Source organism: Calonectris borealis, chromosome 2 (genome assembly GCF_964195595.1).
Source record: "Calonectris borealis chromosome 2, bCalBor7.hap1.2, whole genome shotgun sequence".
NCBI classification, from domain to species: Eukaryota; Metazoa; Chordata; class Aves; order Procellariiformes; family Procellariidae; genus Calonectris; species Calonectris borealis.
In genome coordinates, this window is record NC_134313.1 from 123,906,838 (window position 1) to 123,923,825 (window position 16,988).

General features: G+C 41.1%; 1 protein-coding gene across 1 annotated transcript in view; it reads right to left on the minus strand.

Moving 5' to 3' along the window:
* Nucleotides 1-10,293: 10,293 nt before the first annotated feature.
* Nucleotides 10,294-16,988, minus strand: part of LOC142078390 (collagen alpha-4(VI) chain-like) — a 51,213-nt gene continuing 44,518 nt past the window's right edge. Inside the window, 5 exon segments of the mRNA XM_075140852.1 lie at nt 10,294-10,929; nt 12,829-13,100; nt 13,303-13,396; nt 14,274-14,945; nt 16,050-16,140. Of these exon segments, the coding sequence (XP_074996953.1) occupies nt 10,757-10,929; nt 12,829-13,100; nt 13,303-13,396; nt 14,274-14,945; nt 16,050-16,140 (1,302 nt within the window). The 3' untranslated portion in view covers nt 10,294-10,756.

Genomic DNA, 16,988 nt, shown 5'->3' on the forward strand with positions numbered 1-16,988 from the left:
ACCCCTTTTCCTCTGGATCGAGCACCAAGCTGACCTTCAGGGCTGCTCTGCTTCAGACATCAGGAGCAGCAGCTCTGGAATTCACATCTGGCTCCTCCATGACATCCCTCTTCTGGGATTTTGGCAGTGCAGTCACCCACAGCATCCCTCAGCCCTGTACATCCATAGGAGTGAGGCAGTGGCTAGCAGCTCCTACAGGGTCTTCAAGGTTGCTGGTGCTCTCTTCCCTAGTTGGGACTGACATCTTGACACTCCCCGTCACCACTTTTCAAGTCTTGACCAAACTGGTTGGGGATGGGGCATTGGCATAGTCTCATTGGCATATATCAGGGAAAATAAACAGGCTGCTACAGAGATTCACTGGCTCCGAATGCCTCATTAACACCATGATACTTCTGGCCTTGCCATCCTGCATTCTTGGACTGCACTTTCATTGTTTCATTTCTCAAAATTCAATACATCTGTAATATCACAGTGACTTCCTGAAATTTAAAAAACAGATTTAGTATATAGATGATGAACAGTTAGCCAAAAGCTGCAGTTGCTCTGTGTCTACGTAACACACAGAAACCTGTTGATTTTAAGCCTAAAATTAGGTGCTGAAGGAAGAAAATCTATATAAAGCCTTATAAATCTATTTAGAGCCTTTGCAGCTATCTGAAAATATTTGTTGATTTTAAGCCTAAAATTAGGTGCATCTGGAGAATTTGTAGCCATGATTTAGTCTTCTTGGATTGGCTGTGCTCAGCCTTGTTTTTTCAATGCAGTTTAGGTATATTTTGGGAGTCCTCCTTATCAACATTATATTCTGATATAACAGCATTTGCTAGTAATGGTTCCTTTCACTACTGTTTGGCTAGGAGACTCTGCTCTGAGCCGGCCAGCTTTGGACAAACTCTAGTGTAAACTACAGCCATAAAATATTTCAGGGCATAAAGCCGGTAGCTCTTTTAAAACTCCAGCAAGGTCACAGCCAAGCACTTTGTTTTCCTCAGGGGAGCTCAGGCTCTGCTAACCTAAGGAGTCTGGCAGAGTCTACTTATCCCCGGTATCGCAGATACCGGGGATAAGTTAGGCACAGCTGAGATAGGGAGACAGGACCAGAACAGGGGTAGGATAATTGCAACATAGTCTTTCACTGCTAGAACATCTTCTTTGCCAGCGCTGGCCATCCTGCATTCCAACAGTAATTATCTAGAGGGTTGACTCCTGATGGCCCTTCAGACATGCCCTTTCTTGGGGCCGCGGCTGCTAGCACTGCCTTGCCTTGGGAATTCTGTGGCAATTCAGAGACTTCTTGTCACTGAAAGTATAAAGAAAAGAGAATCTTTCAGAACTTAAAGCTGTGGTTTAAATTAGCCAAGAAAACTAATTAAGGAAAAAGAATCATATGTTATTTCCCCCTTAGATTCCCCCAGAGAACACTTGATCACTGTGACAGTAAACCCTTGCCCTCCCTTGCTGTACATCTAAGTTAACTGGTTATTCATGTGTTCTCAGCTATTTGTACAGGCTTGCAATAAATATCTGGAAAGATGTAATACACAGCTTCTAGCTAACAGATGTTTTAATTCGATAAAGACATCAAACAGTCCCTGGTTAGCACAATCAAACACTGTACTTGTCAAATGAAATGGAGATGATCTTCCATTAGACACACTTTAGAGCTAGCAATAAGATTTTTTTTTTCAAAAAGGGGAAGTAATCCTTGATTTTCCCTAAGGTCTTGAAAACTGCTGACAGACATCCCTGGAGTGTGAAACATGCATTCACCCAGAAAGAAAGCAGTCTGGGCAGAAATGGGTCATAGAAGATGCTTCATAACACTACTTGACTCCAGAAAACAGTGCATGTACATGGTGAAGGTGTCTATTGTCCAGCAGGTGCATTCAGGTTTGATGTGAGTTGGACTTAAGCCAGTTGCCTCTGAAATCATTGGGATCTTTCCTTTGGCTTCAAGTGAGAGACACAGTGATGTACACCTGCTAACAGACTGACCTGCAGAGTTGTTGGAGAGGAGCACTGCCAAGAAACTTGCTACAGAGGCTCAGAGACTGTCTGGACACTTCCTTCTCTCTTCTTTCATTTCATGAGAAAAAGCAGGTCCCAAGAGCAGAGCACATACCACGTGCCCCCAGAAAAGGGCACAAAGATCAGTCTGGGAGGATAAAACAGACAGTTAGTGGACATTGACCTTGCACAAAGCAGAGGTGATACCAATGAGCAGAAGGCGGTACCCGGATGAATTTGGATCTGCAGAGAAACCTCCTTTGACTAAAGACCTCAGCGTGGTGTTACTCTGTCAAATCAGCTTCTCAGTTCCTGAAAACTCCTGGATTTGTCATTGATGATCAGCCTGATACAACATTAGCACCATCTCCAGGGTCTGGGACAGTGCCTTCACCTGACAGACCTGACTATGACAAGACTATGACTAAGATCTGGACTATGACAATATCCAAGCATGAAATTATCAGCCTTTACAAAACTCTATAACAGACTGCTCCCAGGTTTCCACAATAAGACAGGCTTTGCTCGGAGATTTGGCCTAGCTAAGGGGAAGAGGAGAGACAGGAAAGAGTGGCTGATGACCACTATAACATACTCCATCTCCAGAAATGCAGTTTTATGTCAGGCTATAAAAAGGGCACAGATAATCTCTGGTCTAGAAATAGCAAAAAAAAAATCTAATTTCTTGGTTACAAAATATTTGCATTAAAACTTGCTAGGAAGGGCTTGCTATTGTGTGGGTGATTCCTTTGATCAGAGCAAAGCCTATATTTTAAAAGGGAAATTTTAAATTTTATTTTAAAGGGAGCTGACACATATTGTTCTGTATTCAGTGGCAGTCATCTTCGTGTATAGACTATGTCATTATTTCACTTTATTTCTTCAGTAAGAAACACTTTGTGTATAGTTTTTACAGCTCTTCTTCCAGTTTAATTTTTTTTTTTCAAGGAAGTCTAAAGAAAGCTGCTGCTAGATCTATTTTTGTAATTTCTAGTAAATCAATGAGGTCAAGCCTACTGCTAATCCTTTTGGCAATATGCTTTGAAAGCAAGTTTTCCCAAGAAGACAGAATCAGTGTCTTTATTCCTGAAAATGAAACAAATTCAAACCAAATGTGTTCTTAAATGCCCTTTTGGCAATACCTGTTACTGGTTTGTTCTTATTTCTTCTCCTCTTTTCCTCAGTGGCATATGACTTAGTATAACACTACTCTGCTGTGCCGAGTTATCAGGTTTATCAGCACATTGTTATGAAAATGGAATCAGCCTCAGTGCAAGTTAAATACTCTTCACTTCTGCCACTGCCACCACACAGCCAATAACCTAGCACGGTCCCAAGGGATTCTTGCTGCCTTAAGGGAAAGCTAAGGTTTGCCACGGTGCTAGTGGCATTCCCTCAACGAGTACAGACTGCAACAGCTGCACTGCTAAAGTCACAAAGACTTTGCTTTGGCCACCAACAAACTATAGGAAGAGATCAGCCTCTGCGTCTCCCTTCCACTCCAGGGAAGTGCCTCACCCTGCAATCTGCCAGCTAAACTTCTTACATGAGAGCTCCCAGATCCTATCAGGTAAAATGTTCAGGCTTAGCCCTGAGACTTGCAAAACTGTTGTTTTGTTTTTCCCCAAACCAGGATTATTTTGTCAGAAGTGCGTTAGGGAGCCTTAACACCAGCAGCTACATCAGCAGATCTGAGAGGGTGAAAAGACAGCGAAGGAGAGGCAGTGACCTCCCAGTTAGTACTGCTACCCACAGGTGTGCAAATGGCAGGCCCTCAGCAATACAAAGGTTAAGGTACCTCAGGCACTATGCAACAATTTATTCATAGTAAAGGAAGCTTTACGCTTGCCATTGCAAAGGTGGAAGCAGGCAGTGGGGTTGGTCCAGGGCACCTGGAAGACAAAGCTAAGAGATGAAGACTAAGCACAGAGATGAATCATGGGGAAAACTGCCTTCTTTGCAGGAGTTCTCAGTATGGTGTCAGTCATGTCTCTCCACTGGACTCTCTGAGTTTGGCTTGTCATGCATCAATAAAGCATGATGTGTCCAGCTGTCCCCTGTTCAGAGTTACAGAAAACCCTGATAAAATGGGTTGCTTTTGGCAAGATACGCAGAGCACTTCCTGAGTGAAGAGAAAGCAAGTAATGTAAATGTTTTGCTGGTTATAATTAAAAGTTTTTATTTAACAGGAAACTTTTATGTATCTTTTATGACAGTGGCTGGATACCAGAACACACAATTGCTGCTGGAAGCACGTTTTCCAGCTGGATTCACTCATGCAACCCGGCTGCAGGCAGCAGAGTTATTCTGGAGCAACCAAGAGCAGGGTTGGCTAGGAAAGTCTATGTTCGGCCCTTACATATATTTGTACATGTATTATATGTATGTATATGACCCGTTAAAAAGCAAGGGTGGATGGCTGTGTTGCATTTCCTACTTAGCACAACAAAGTAACTTAATAATTTTGAAAGCAAACACAGCTCCCTCCAAGCCCTCAGTTTTCTTGAGGTCTGAGCAGTTCATTCCAAGCAGCCTTTGGATGACACTATCTTGTTCAGCCAGTGATTCCCTGTACTTGCACATGTTATGGGAGAATTCTACTTGAATGTCCCAAAATGACAAATGAGGCTATTTTGCTCCATTATGGACATGTGGGGTTAGTCATTAAGTAAAACATATTATCTTAAGCCTCAGTGAAAGAAGTAGCAACAGGAATAGCTAATGGGGTAAGGGAACAGAAAAACAAGACTTAAGAAGGGAAAATATTGAGAGCCCTTGTGGTAAAGAGAAAACAGCTCCTGACTGTCACACATTGGTAAAGGCTCTGTCTCTAATTAACTGCACAAACCCCTGCTAATGGTTTTGTGCAATTTTTTGTGCAAAAATGTCTAATCACAATAGCTGGTTTGCTCTCATGGCAAATTGTTTCACCCTGTCTCAACAAGAGAGAAATTGCTGCATATTTTGGCAGTTATCAGAGTTCCCACAGAAGCAGTAACTACGTGGTCACAGAACCACAGCATCACAGCATGGTTGAGGCTGAAAGGGACCTCTAGAGGTCATCTAATCCAACCCACCTGCTCAAATAGGGCCACCTAGAGCTGGTTGCCCAGGACCATGTCCGGGTGACTTTTTAATATCTCCAGGGAGGGAGACTCCACAACCTCTCCAGGCAACCTGTGCCAGTACTCAGTCACCCTCAAGTGAAAAAGTGTTTCCTGATGTTCAGAGGGAACCTCCTGTGTTTCAGTTGGTGCCCATTGCCTTTGGTCCTGTCACTGGGCTCCTCTGAAAAGAGCTTGGCTCTGTCTTCTTTGCACCCTCCCTTCAGGTATTTATATATATTGATAAGATCCACCCCCGAGCCTTCTCCTCTCCAGGCTGAACAGTTGCAGCTCTCTCAACCTTTCCTCGTATGTGAGGTGCTCCAGCCCCTTCATCATCCGTGTGGCCCTTTGCTGGTCTCTCTCCAGTATGTCCATGTTGCTCTTGTACTGAGGAGCCCAGAACTGGACACAGTACTCCACGTGTGGCCTCACCAGTGCTGAGTAGAAGGGAAAGATCACCTCACTCCATCTGCTGGCAATACTTTAACTAATGCAGCCCACGATGCAATTAGCCTTTGCAATAAGGGCACATTGCTGGCTCATGTTCAACTTTGTGTCCACCAGGACTCCCAGATCTTTTTCTGCAAAGCTGCTTTCCAGCTGGGTGGCTCCCAGCATATATTGGTGCAGCGGGTTGTTACTCCCCAGGTGCAGGACTTTGCACTTTCCTTTTTTGATCTAACGTTGAACGAAAAATGAGAAAGGAGTTCTTGAAGTCGCACTTCTTGTTGAATTTCACGAGGTTCCTGTCAGCCCATTTCTCCAACCTGTCCAGGTCTCTCTGGATGGCAGCATGACGCCCTGGCATTATCAGCCACTTCTTCCAGTTTTGTGTCATCTGCAGACTTACTGAGGGTACACTCTGCCTCATCATCCAGATCATTAATGAAGATGTTAAACTGGACTGGACCCACTATTGACCCCTGTGGTACCCTGCTAGTTACTGGCCTCCAACTAGGCTTTGCAACACTGATTACCATCCTCCGGGCCCATCCAGCCCACACATCAATAGCTTGTCTATGAGGATCTTATGGGAGACAGTATCAAAGGCCTTACTGAAGTCCAGGTAGATGATATCCACTGCTCTCTCCTCATCTACCAGGCCAATCATGTCATCATAGAAGTCTGTCGAGTTAGTCAAGCATGACTCCTCCCTTGGTTAATCCATGCTGATTACTCCTAATGATCTTCTTGTATTTTATTTGCCTGGAATGGTTTCCAGGATTAGCTGCTCCGCCACCTTCCCAGGGATCGAGGTGAGGCTGACTGGCCTGTAGTTCCTTGGGTCCTCCTTCTTGCCCTTCTTGAAGACAAGAGTGATATCTACTTTCCTCCAGTCGTTGGGCACTTCTCCCAATGGCCATGATTGATCGAAGATTATCAAGAGTGGCCTCCTAACTAAATCCTTCAGCTGCCTCATGGGTGCATCCCATCAGGGCCCATGAACTTATGTATGTCCAGTTTGCTTAAGCATTCCCTGACTTGATCCTCTTCCACAAAAGGTAGTTCCTCCAGATTATCCCCCTGGTCTCCAGGACCTGGGATTCTTGAAGGCCTGTCACATGCTGGGAAACAGCACCAGGCCACTACCAGCAACCCTGCAAGTGCCAAGTCTCTATGGGTCAATGAAAAGAGCAACACTGACTTCTTACATATTGATAACTGCTAATCCCATTCAAATTCTGCACATGCATTGCACCTTGCCAAGACGCAATGGCATTCACCTCGTGTCTCAAGGAAGTACATACAACTTGCATTCTATTCACACTGGGTTCAAATTATGGCCAGGACATGTACCAGCCTTGTTACAAAAGGTCAAATTTACCCCTTACATGTTTTAGATGACCTGGGCTCCTTTCTCATTAAAAAAGCTGGTCAATTTACCTGTCAGATATGCAGCCAAACTCTGCAATAGGAGCTAGAAAATAACACAAAGCCAGAAAGCTGGAGGTTTTCCCTCAAACGTGCTTCAGATCTTTTCTCTAACACAATCTGGCTCCATTAAATTAATTAAGGTATGTATCACTAGGTCTAATTAATATAAGATGCAATCTGAAACCTTTTACAAATTAGTACTAGATTATGAGCATTTTCACATCATTATAACCCTTATAACAAAAAAAACCCAAATGAACAAGGGCATTAAATTCACTCACATTCATTCAGCAGAACTCACAGGCAGTGTTTTGGTCCCAGGGATGTCTGTTCTCTGTTGATCACCTTCCTTTTCAGAGGATTGGGCCTCAGAATTCAGGTACTCTGGATTACAGAACTTAGATAGAATATGTGCATTTGGGTTGACATACGACAGTAGTAGCATTAGGTTTAGGAGATTTAAGACCCTCACCAGCATAAACATCACACACAGGTTTACTGTGGCAAAACTAAATTGCTCCCTAAACAGATTTATAAGTGTGTGGCTTGACTCTCTAAATATAGCTTCTGACAACATCCATAAAGAAGCCACTTGTTACTTCCGAGAGGTTCATGTTTCTTTTATAGTTTGGAAGGAATCTGGGATTGAGCAGGGGGTTAATTCATTCAACTGAGCAGCGGGTACACCTTCAGAAGACTGCTTTCCTTAGAGGAGAGAATGTTACCTCCTGGCAAACAGTCATACCCCAGTTTCTATTCTGTTAATGGACAGCTATTCCTATATTAATTAATTTGTCTTTAAAAAGTAGGATTTATTAGCATTGGCACAAAGCAGCTACAGTGTTTAAACTGCTTTCAAACTGGAGCCAGCTGCAGGAGAAGACATATGGTAGCACAGGCTACGTAAGGATAGCCGCACAAAGGCACCTGGGGGACAGGGTGGGAGGAAGGGCATGCCATGACCTGAGGAGATCATTACATGCCACACCATACACTAAAGATCTTTTACAGTTCCACCATCTGTTTACACCACAGCCATTCAAAAGAATGGCAAGGGTTCAAAAAAAAGTAGGTGCTAGGTGCTCCACTACCTAGAGCAATGTTCCGAAGTTTAAGCACCCACAGCACCAAAAGTACAGCATCAACTCAGACAACGTATGAAATTCAGCACCTAGATTTCTCACAAAAGCTTGTTAAGTGCCTAGAAGCAGCAACACCAGAATATTTCACTGGCATTAGAATTTAATATTTCACAAAAACATTCTACCATCTGCTGAATGCCGATGTTTCACAACTCAGTGAAATGCAGCAGTCAGAGAAGTCTGGTCAGTTCTTCGCAAAATAATTCTTTTCATATGTTACCTTGTGTAACAGATCCGAATTCCTATAGTATTTCATATGTCTGAAAACGAAAAAAAAAAAAAAAAGCCTGCAAATGTTGCTTGCTGGACCATCTGACACAATCAGAAGGATGAGAGAGGGGTTAGACAATAGACCCCTAAGCGTCCTGTGGTAGCTAGCATATTCCTCCCTTTGGAAAAGGGCCCAGGGGACTTATGCCAGGGATGAAAGAAGAAGCAAAAACAGATTAGGAGGCTTTGAGAGTCATTCTTCAAGGCGGGGCAGCTGGTTGGTCTTATTCTGCATTACTCCAGAAAGAACATCATCACCTAGCCTGTCTGAAATAAAGAGAAGGAAGATGTGTGTGTAGAAAGCATGAGCTGGTCAGTCCACACAGACATACAAATTTCTCCTTATCAAGGAGAGAGGATCCCACGCAGTGGGACTCTTCCCCTACTGAAAAACAAGAATTTTGAGCCAGCAGCAAGACTAGCCCCAGATAACAAGACCCAACTGGATTGCAGGCAGCTGAGATCCATCAGGGGACTCCATGCCTCCTGGGCCAAAGCAAATCCAAGATATCAAAAATTGCTTCTGCTACAAGAACAGAGATGTTTGATTTTTTACTTCTCCCTTCCAAGCAAAAGAATTATTTACTTATCTGAACAAAATGAGAACATTAAAGTTCTAAAGAAAATAAGAGATCAAACTGCCAAAATGTCCTGTCTTAGAGACAAGATTTCTGTAAGTCTCGTGTAAAAAACAACTTAATTCTCCAAAAAAGGCAAACTGGCTTTTCATGTACACCTGACTTAAGGGGAGGGAGCCATTGATTTTGAAAGAGGATAGAAACTACTGCCAACTGGCAGCATCTGTGAAGAAACAGCTATTAGACACGGAGAACAGCATTTTGGAAATCTAGATGTTAAACACTTCAGGATTAAAAGGACTGTACATATTGTAATAAAAAGCAAACCCAGGTTCAATTTATTGCTTCACAGAATAAATAGACCAGCTCTAGCCCCCAAACAGACAGCTAAGGTGCCCTCCTTAAGTACCATTTCCCAGTTACAAATGTAGAAAAAGAACAGAAAGAGAGAGTAGAGTACCTCCTACTCCATGGCAGTCCAATTCTGTCACTTGCAAGAAAACCCAAAGGTGAAAGATGAATGGCTTCATCAACTCACCCATCCCCACTCAGAGTTTGGGTCAGTAGCAGTAACCCATGAGACATTTGACCCTTCCTCAGCTGAGCTAAGGGTGGCACTGTCACCTTTAGCATTGAGTTGCTCAGCATTATTACAGTCCTGAGGCTGGCAGAGCCTCACAAGACTTCACTCTGTTCAAAGTCACTGTTCACAATAGACTCCCTCTGGGTGACAGCCAGGCTCTGGAAATCCAAGTTCATGTATGTTCCTTAAAAGTTTGTTGAGGAACTCTTGGCCAGTAGTCCATGCAAATCTAACCAGATATCCATCTTGTAGACAAATACAGAGAAGAACAAAATTCCACTCTTCTACAAAGAGTGACCTAAGGTGACAAAGTTAAATGCACCATGACTTCTACAGACATAAAATGGGCAACCGCAGCGTTTGGGTAAGTCAGCAGAGTGTGAAAGCTCAGCTAAGTTCCCCCTTCTGCAGGGCATTGCATTTATTATCTTTAATCAGAAAATGTCCTCAGGATTTTTTCTTTCCCGCAAGAGCAACCACGAAAATCTAACGTTCTAAAATGAATGCACTTGTCCAACTTTTGGTAACAAGGGAAAGGGACCAATGCTTATTTACATATGAGAAGCCACACTATAAGAATACACTTACAACTGTTTCAAGAACTAACAGCAGAAGTGAAATATTTGAGAATGATTGATTTTATTCACATGCTGGATTATTCAGAAAAAAATTAAAAAGCCAAGAATGATTTTATGGTAGAAAATCCTCTAAAGCAAAGTGAAGTAAGTTCTAGTAAGTCTATGTCCTTTGAGAGCTAAATGCGTTTTGGTATTTTCTGTAAGCAGGATAAATGCAAACAAATGCATCAAAACATTTTGATATTAGTGTCTCGCATCCAATGTTACTTCATGAAAATCTCTGAGGTATTGTTTTATTTTATTCAGTACATTTTAAAAGTGCACATTTTGGTGTTTATGGAACAAAGTCAAGTTTCAATACTTTTATCTCTTTTAAACAATACTGTTGGCTAACAGAAGTTTCTCAGTACTCAACATGTTGTACCAGATCAACTGAGAAATAGTTTTAATTTTATTTTCACTATTAAGTTACTAGATAATAACTTCACAATCAAGTATTTCTTTCAACTGAAACGTGGGAGCTGAGTGGCTGTGTAAAGCTTTCTTTCAATTTCTTTTCCCCATCACCCTGATAGCGTAACTGAAGAATTAAAGTAATTTAAGTGCCTCTGCACTAGGAAGACTCTATACACAAGAATCCACATTCTTCTTGCGTTTCAAATCTATTTTTATTGCCTCCACAGCCCCCGTACCAGAACTGACCACACATTTTCTGCTCTTTGTCGTAGTACCACTTCAAAATGTAATTCTGACATTCTCCACTATCTTGAACAAGGTCACATGCATCTGGAAAAGGCAAATAAGAGACAGATTTAATGAAAGAAAGATTCACCCTTCTCAGCATTGTAATTTCAGGGAAAAGTAACGTTCAGTGCAAACTGGCAGATGAAAGAGGTAGCCAGCATTCAAGGTCTTACAAAGATTCACTAAGTATTCATCCACAAATGCACAGTGCCAGCGTGGCCTGAAGTCCCTCTTCTTATGATTGATTCAACCGGAAAGAATGTCTGAAACAACTAGATTTTCAGTGGCATAAACAGAAGAAATGCTAAAAAGTCTTTAGTTTTCTAACATAGGCTTTTTACTAAAATTATTGTAAAATCATTATACCTGGTGTATAGGGATTAGGTAAATAAGGCTTTTCAGAATGTCCCTCTTTAGTCCAACTTGTTATACTTGTATCAATCAATAAAATTTCATAAATGAACATACATAGATAGTTAAATTATCCATTATAGTCTCTTAGCCAAATCCCAGAGCAATATAGATTTAAATTGCATAAATTAACCTAAAAATAGGTGAGCCTAGCATACTTTGTAGCAATCTGGTATTCAGCAAGTACAGATCTAATCAGCTTTCACCAATGTAAATTCAGAGTTACTCAAATGAAGTAAGAAGAGCCGCTCTAGACTTTGGTATCTCCACAACATCGAAGGGGAAGCAGTGAGAAGTAAAGCAAAATACTGATAAAACTACCCAACCTAAAGATTTAAAATGACATAACCTTCTCCTCCTAAACAACTGAAAAACAATAATCTCAAGCAATAGATCAGTACAAAGTACATTTCTCAAAAGGCAAGTTCTGGTACTGTGCTACATGTTTTTAGAAGTAAACTGTTGGGTCACTAGTAACAACTCAGGATTGGGAACGGCAGTTCATGTATCTCACCTAAGCGGGTCAGGTCACTGCTCACAACATCAGTGCAACTGACTACTTCCTCACAGGAAATATTTTATTTGTAAAGTATAAAGAGTAACATATCTTCATGCTACTGAATCTTCTGTGTGACCACAGATTTTATGCACTGGTTAATGGGAGCACTGGTTCAAGATTGTACACATGCAGCTAGGCGATGGGACCAATTCCATCTGTGCTCAGCGAGTCTGTCAGGCACTGTGGGTATACGGCATTCCCAGAGGCACATTAGCTTTTAATTAAAGATCCAGTATTAAAACAGTTTTGCAAAAGCATGGTCCTCTCTCATCAGGGATGGGGCTACCAGACATTCCCAGAATCATTTTTGAGTGGAGAGAGGTGAAAAACAAAGGGATGGCATCTGTAGCAACGAGCCACCTCACCCAAAGCTATGCAGACACCACCACATTTTTTTCACAGAAATTCTCTCCAATTGCAGTCTAAGCAATAAAAATGCTCAATAGCGTTAAAAGAATGTTGGTGACAAATCATGTCACAATCAGCTTCCCGTGCCTTTTGTATCAAATGGCAAATCTGCAAAGAAAAATGCATAATTAGGAAGCAAAGTAAAAAACATGAAGAATATATATTTTGATAGGATACCTCTGCTGAAGGATCCTGTTCTTCCCACTGACAGGAACAGACTGAGCAGAGACATATTTAGTTCCTCCATGTTGAGCTAAGTTAACAGCAGGAGAAACTCTGTAATTATAGTGCAACTTGGGGATTTTAAATGATCAGCTGTTTTAGTAAAGGGATTAGAATTTTATATTATTACAAAAAGTTACAAATCAAAGCTCAAGTCATAATGACACCTGCAGTTCAGCCTTTAATTACAAACTCTACTGTATAGATTTGGACTGAATACAAACATACAGTGACAAAACGCTTTGGAAAATGTAATTAATGGAAATGTTTCATACTGAGCTCTTCACAATTTAGAGTCTTTTTACTGAATCAAAAAAGATTTTCATATTTTAAAATCATACCATAATCACTATAGGCAGCTCTAGTTTCTACTGTTGCCTCTAAGTTTTCCTTGTGCTCCTCCTGAGCTTCTCCATACTCTTGTGGTTTTTCTCCTTCAGCATCTTCTTCTGTGAAATACTCATTCTCCTCCTCATCATATCTCATTTCTGGCATTGTGTATGCAGGTTCTTTGGTGGTGTCTCTAATATCCTCCAGAACTCTACTTTCAGTTCTTTCAATGTCTTCTAAACCATGACTATAACCAGTTTCATCAGTTCCAGGAAAAGGCATCCTTCCAAGAAGAGGAGAAAAAAAATTAAGTATTTAAGCACCAGTATGGCCTTGAATAATGCATCTGGTTCATTCCTTCTGAATACCATGAAAAAAATTTTTTTGTTTCTGTTAAAGCTGATTTGAATGTAACTATTAACCCAAAGGGAGAAATCTTATATTCAGAGATAGACACTCAAAAAATTTAATAGGCAATTCCAAACCTTTCAATCATAGACACTTGCCGTTGTGTGTCTCCCTGATCTAAGTTTTCACACTCTTCTTGAAGTTCAGGTGAAGGATAACTGTTCACTTCTTCTGTGGGGAAAGCACAGATACCACGCCTGAGTTTTAAAGGCCTCCAAACCCCAGTATGTTTCATAAAAAGCACTACATGATTTTTTTGTTGTGAACTGGAGTTTCAATAATAAAACACACCATATCTAGAGTGACTGGCACTATGACCAGGAAAATGAAAATTATGTTAGAGATCAGCTAGATGAGAATGACTCCTGAACCAATCTTTTATACTTTTGTCTTGCTCTGTAATACACTATTTATCCTTCTATAGAAACTTTGACATCTCTAAGTACATGCTTCTGACAAGGACTTTAAATTGGTGACAATTTCCTTCTTGATAGTCTCTTGTTTGTATTTCAAAGCAGCTAAGACCTGCTAGTCTGCATGAGCATATCTTGAAAAGTGAAGTTTTTCTCTGCTCTACGGAGGAGGAATAACTGCAGTAAAGAGAGGTTAATGCCAAATCTGCTAAATATTTAAACTTGCATCTGCCCCAAAGCCCTAAATAGGCACAAACAACTCAGCAAATCTGGACCTGCCAACAGTCAGAGGAGAAAAGTAGGCCTAAATCAGGAATATAACTATGTTCTCTTAGCTGAAGAATGGTCTGTCTTTAGTGAAAGTGGAGTTAACAAAGCCACGCATTAAATACAAACTTAAGGGAAAAAAACTACTTAAGATTTTGACCTAAGGCACCATTAGAATACAATGCTGTTCTGTCACTAATGGCACTTCTGTTAGTGTCCAGCATCTGCAGCAAATTAAAGATGAAAGATTGGCTAGCTAAACTATGACTAGAAACTGAATGATAGCACATATACACTGACTACCTTTTTCTACACAGCATTTCTCTTTCTTTCCATAACTTAAGCAAACGCCGTTGCATGCTACTTACGTTGTAGAAGATTTAGAAATGCCCGGCTAAACCTCTGAGCATATACCATCTCAGACGTTGAAACCCTGCCCAATCTCAGTAAGTGCTGGTCTGTGGGGGAGCTTGACAGCTCCATCAGCTGATTGTCACTCACATCATTGCCAAGCGCAAGAGTGAACAAGGTGAATCCTTGGCACTTGGCTCCAAGTGAAATCTCTCTCAGCTTCTCTCTGTCCCATGTGCTTGTTTTGCTTCCAACTATTGCAAATATGACCCTGTGTTTTCTTTGTCTGGGGGCTTTAAAGAATACATTTTCAACCGTCCACTGCAGGGCAGAAGCAATGGCTGATGGCCCTTCCAGTTGATGAACAGACTCTTGGATATATTTCTTCATCAAATCTTTATTGCTGTATGTGACTAGATCAAACTCCAAAGCCACAGGGGTCTGGTTTCTGTCAGGCAGGAAGCCCCTGGGAGCCTGCTGCACCAGTGCCACTCTGATGCCTCCATATGATTCGTTTGGCTGTGAGGAAACGACAAACTGATCTAGCATGTTGCTCACAAAGTCTTTGGCTCTCTGAAACTCTTCACTGCTGATGCTGCGAGAGCTGTCCATGATGTAAGTGATATCCATATCCATCAGAACAGGGGGAGAAAAGGGCACCTCGCAGTTGGTACTTGGTTTGCATTTATCTAGAGAGGAAGAGCCAATAGGCAGCAAACTATTCAGCAATACAACAAAAGCAATAGTTTAGAAAAAAAATTCACACAGTCCTATTCATCTATTTTATTTTTCTTAAATTTTGATTTAAAAAAAAAAATCAATTTGGCAACTTGAAATCTTGTTGTTCTAGTAAGTAACAACAGATGAGTCTTGCTGAACAAGGTTTTGAGATAACATGGGAAATTATTCAGGCATGAGAGCAAAAAATGTTCAGAAGGTAAAATTTAACAGATAAGAGTTCCCTTGAGAATTTTTCTTTTGTCAAAATCTAAACATTGTAAAGGACACTGGAACAAACTATTTTTCATCTCAGACTATTGTTCAATATTCTGACATATGATCATTTAGTAGCTTCTCCCCCCTTCACAATGTAGAATTTACAGGAAATGAGTCTGGTTTCCCAGAATCATGCTATTTTAAGTGCATTTCTGTCAAAAAGGAAATGCCAAACACGATAATTCATTTCACACGGCCAAGACAGCAACTAATTAAACAGCTTTTGTGATTTTGGATTCTAATTCTTACTATCCACTGAAGGGGAAATTCAAATGGTAACTTCTCAGCAGTGGTAATCTGTAACCAAGGAATGATCTGGCATGGAGGGCAAGAAGGCCCAATTGCAGAAGGGGTTAAACTGGCTGGAATCAGGAATGTCAGAGACTGAATGACTCCCTGTAAGGGACTGAAGTTTTCCTTGGTGGTGATAAGAAACAGCCACAGCATCGTCTTGTAGCCATCCTGGAATGTGAGCACTCAGGGACCACCTTTGGGCAGCAGAGCTGGGCTGAGGCGCCCCATGCAACCACTCATGGGATTGGTGCTGGCGCAAGTGTATGTAAGGAATCAGCTCTTAATGCATCTTTGCAGACTCCTTGTAGAACCACTTATGGCAGCAGGACTCTGCCCAACGCATTAAGGTGGTTTTTTTTTTATATATATTTAAGCACAAACATGTTTAAGGGGTACCATAAAAATTCCCCAACACCACATTGCAAAATACAATCATCTATAGGATTTGTTTTTGAAGGGGTAAAAAGACCAATACAATAGCTGGAATTTGTAAAATGTCTTACCGAAGCAAAGTGTACAATATGTGACACTCTCCAAACTTTCATCCTGTTGTCTTTCCCAAACAAATAATTGAAATCTTCTCGTATCATCAATCTATGTTTTAAAACAGACACAAAAATAACATTAAAATGATATGAAATACAGATGTTTTTTCTTCGTTCTTAACACTCAATGTCATTACCATTTCTCTGTTAAGATAGATACTATTCCTAACTCGGTGGTTTCACTGCTGTTGTAATATTGAGCAGGTACACGGAACACTTTTTCAGTTGCCATTCTGGAGCATTCTGATTGCCCTGGAGCATTACAAGGAAACCGCTTTGTGCCTAAAGGTTTAACTCCATGCTGTGCCCTACAGAGATTGCCAGGTTAGTGTAGCTGCTAATGATAACTAATAGGTGTTAGCACAGCTTATTAGCTAAGAGTATTGCATCAAGATGGATATTTAAAGCTAGCTCAGATATTTCTGCGTGGTGGTGAACTCAGGTCCTCCATTCATATTCATTTTATACATTGTCTTTCTGCTCTTCCTAGATCCTAGATTAGGTAGGGACTCAACATTTATTCTCTGTTTGTATGCATATGGCTACCCAGGTCTTGACTGGGGCAGCTGTGTGCTACTATAATACAAATGAGGGGAAGAATGAGTCATTGTGGGATTGCAATTGAATGCAAATGAAAGAAAATCCTCATGGTTTAAATTCACATATCAAGAGCTTTTCTGTAAAGGTCATCATATTCTCCCCTTGACAATATAGAGCACTATGTTCTGGCCTGAAAAATACTTTCTTTTAAAAAAATGGGAGACAGCTTTATAGGTATGAATCGAAATCTCAGCACAGGTAAAAGATATTAAGACTTTTTTTTTTTTTTGCCAGTGAAGGGCTATCACGTTTTTTTTCTTTTCTTAGCAGGGTGCTACAGAGGAAAGGGGAGGATCT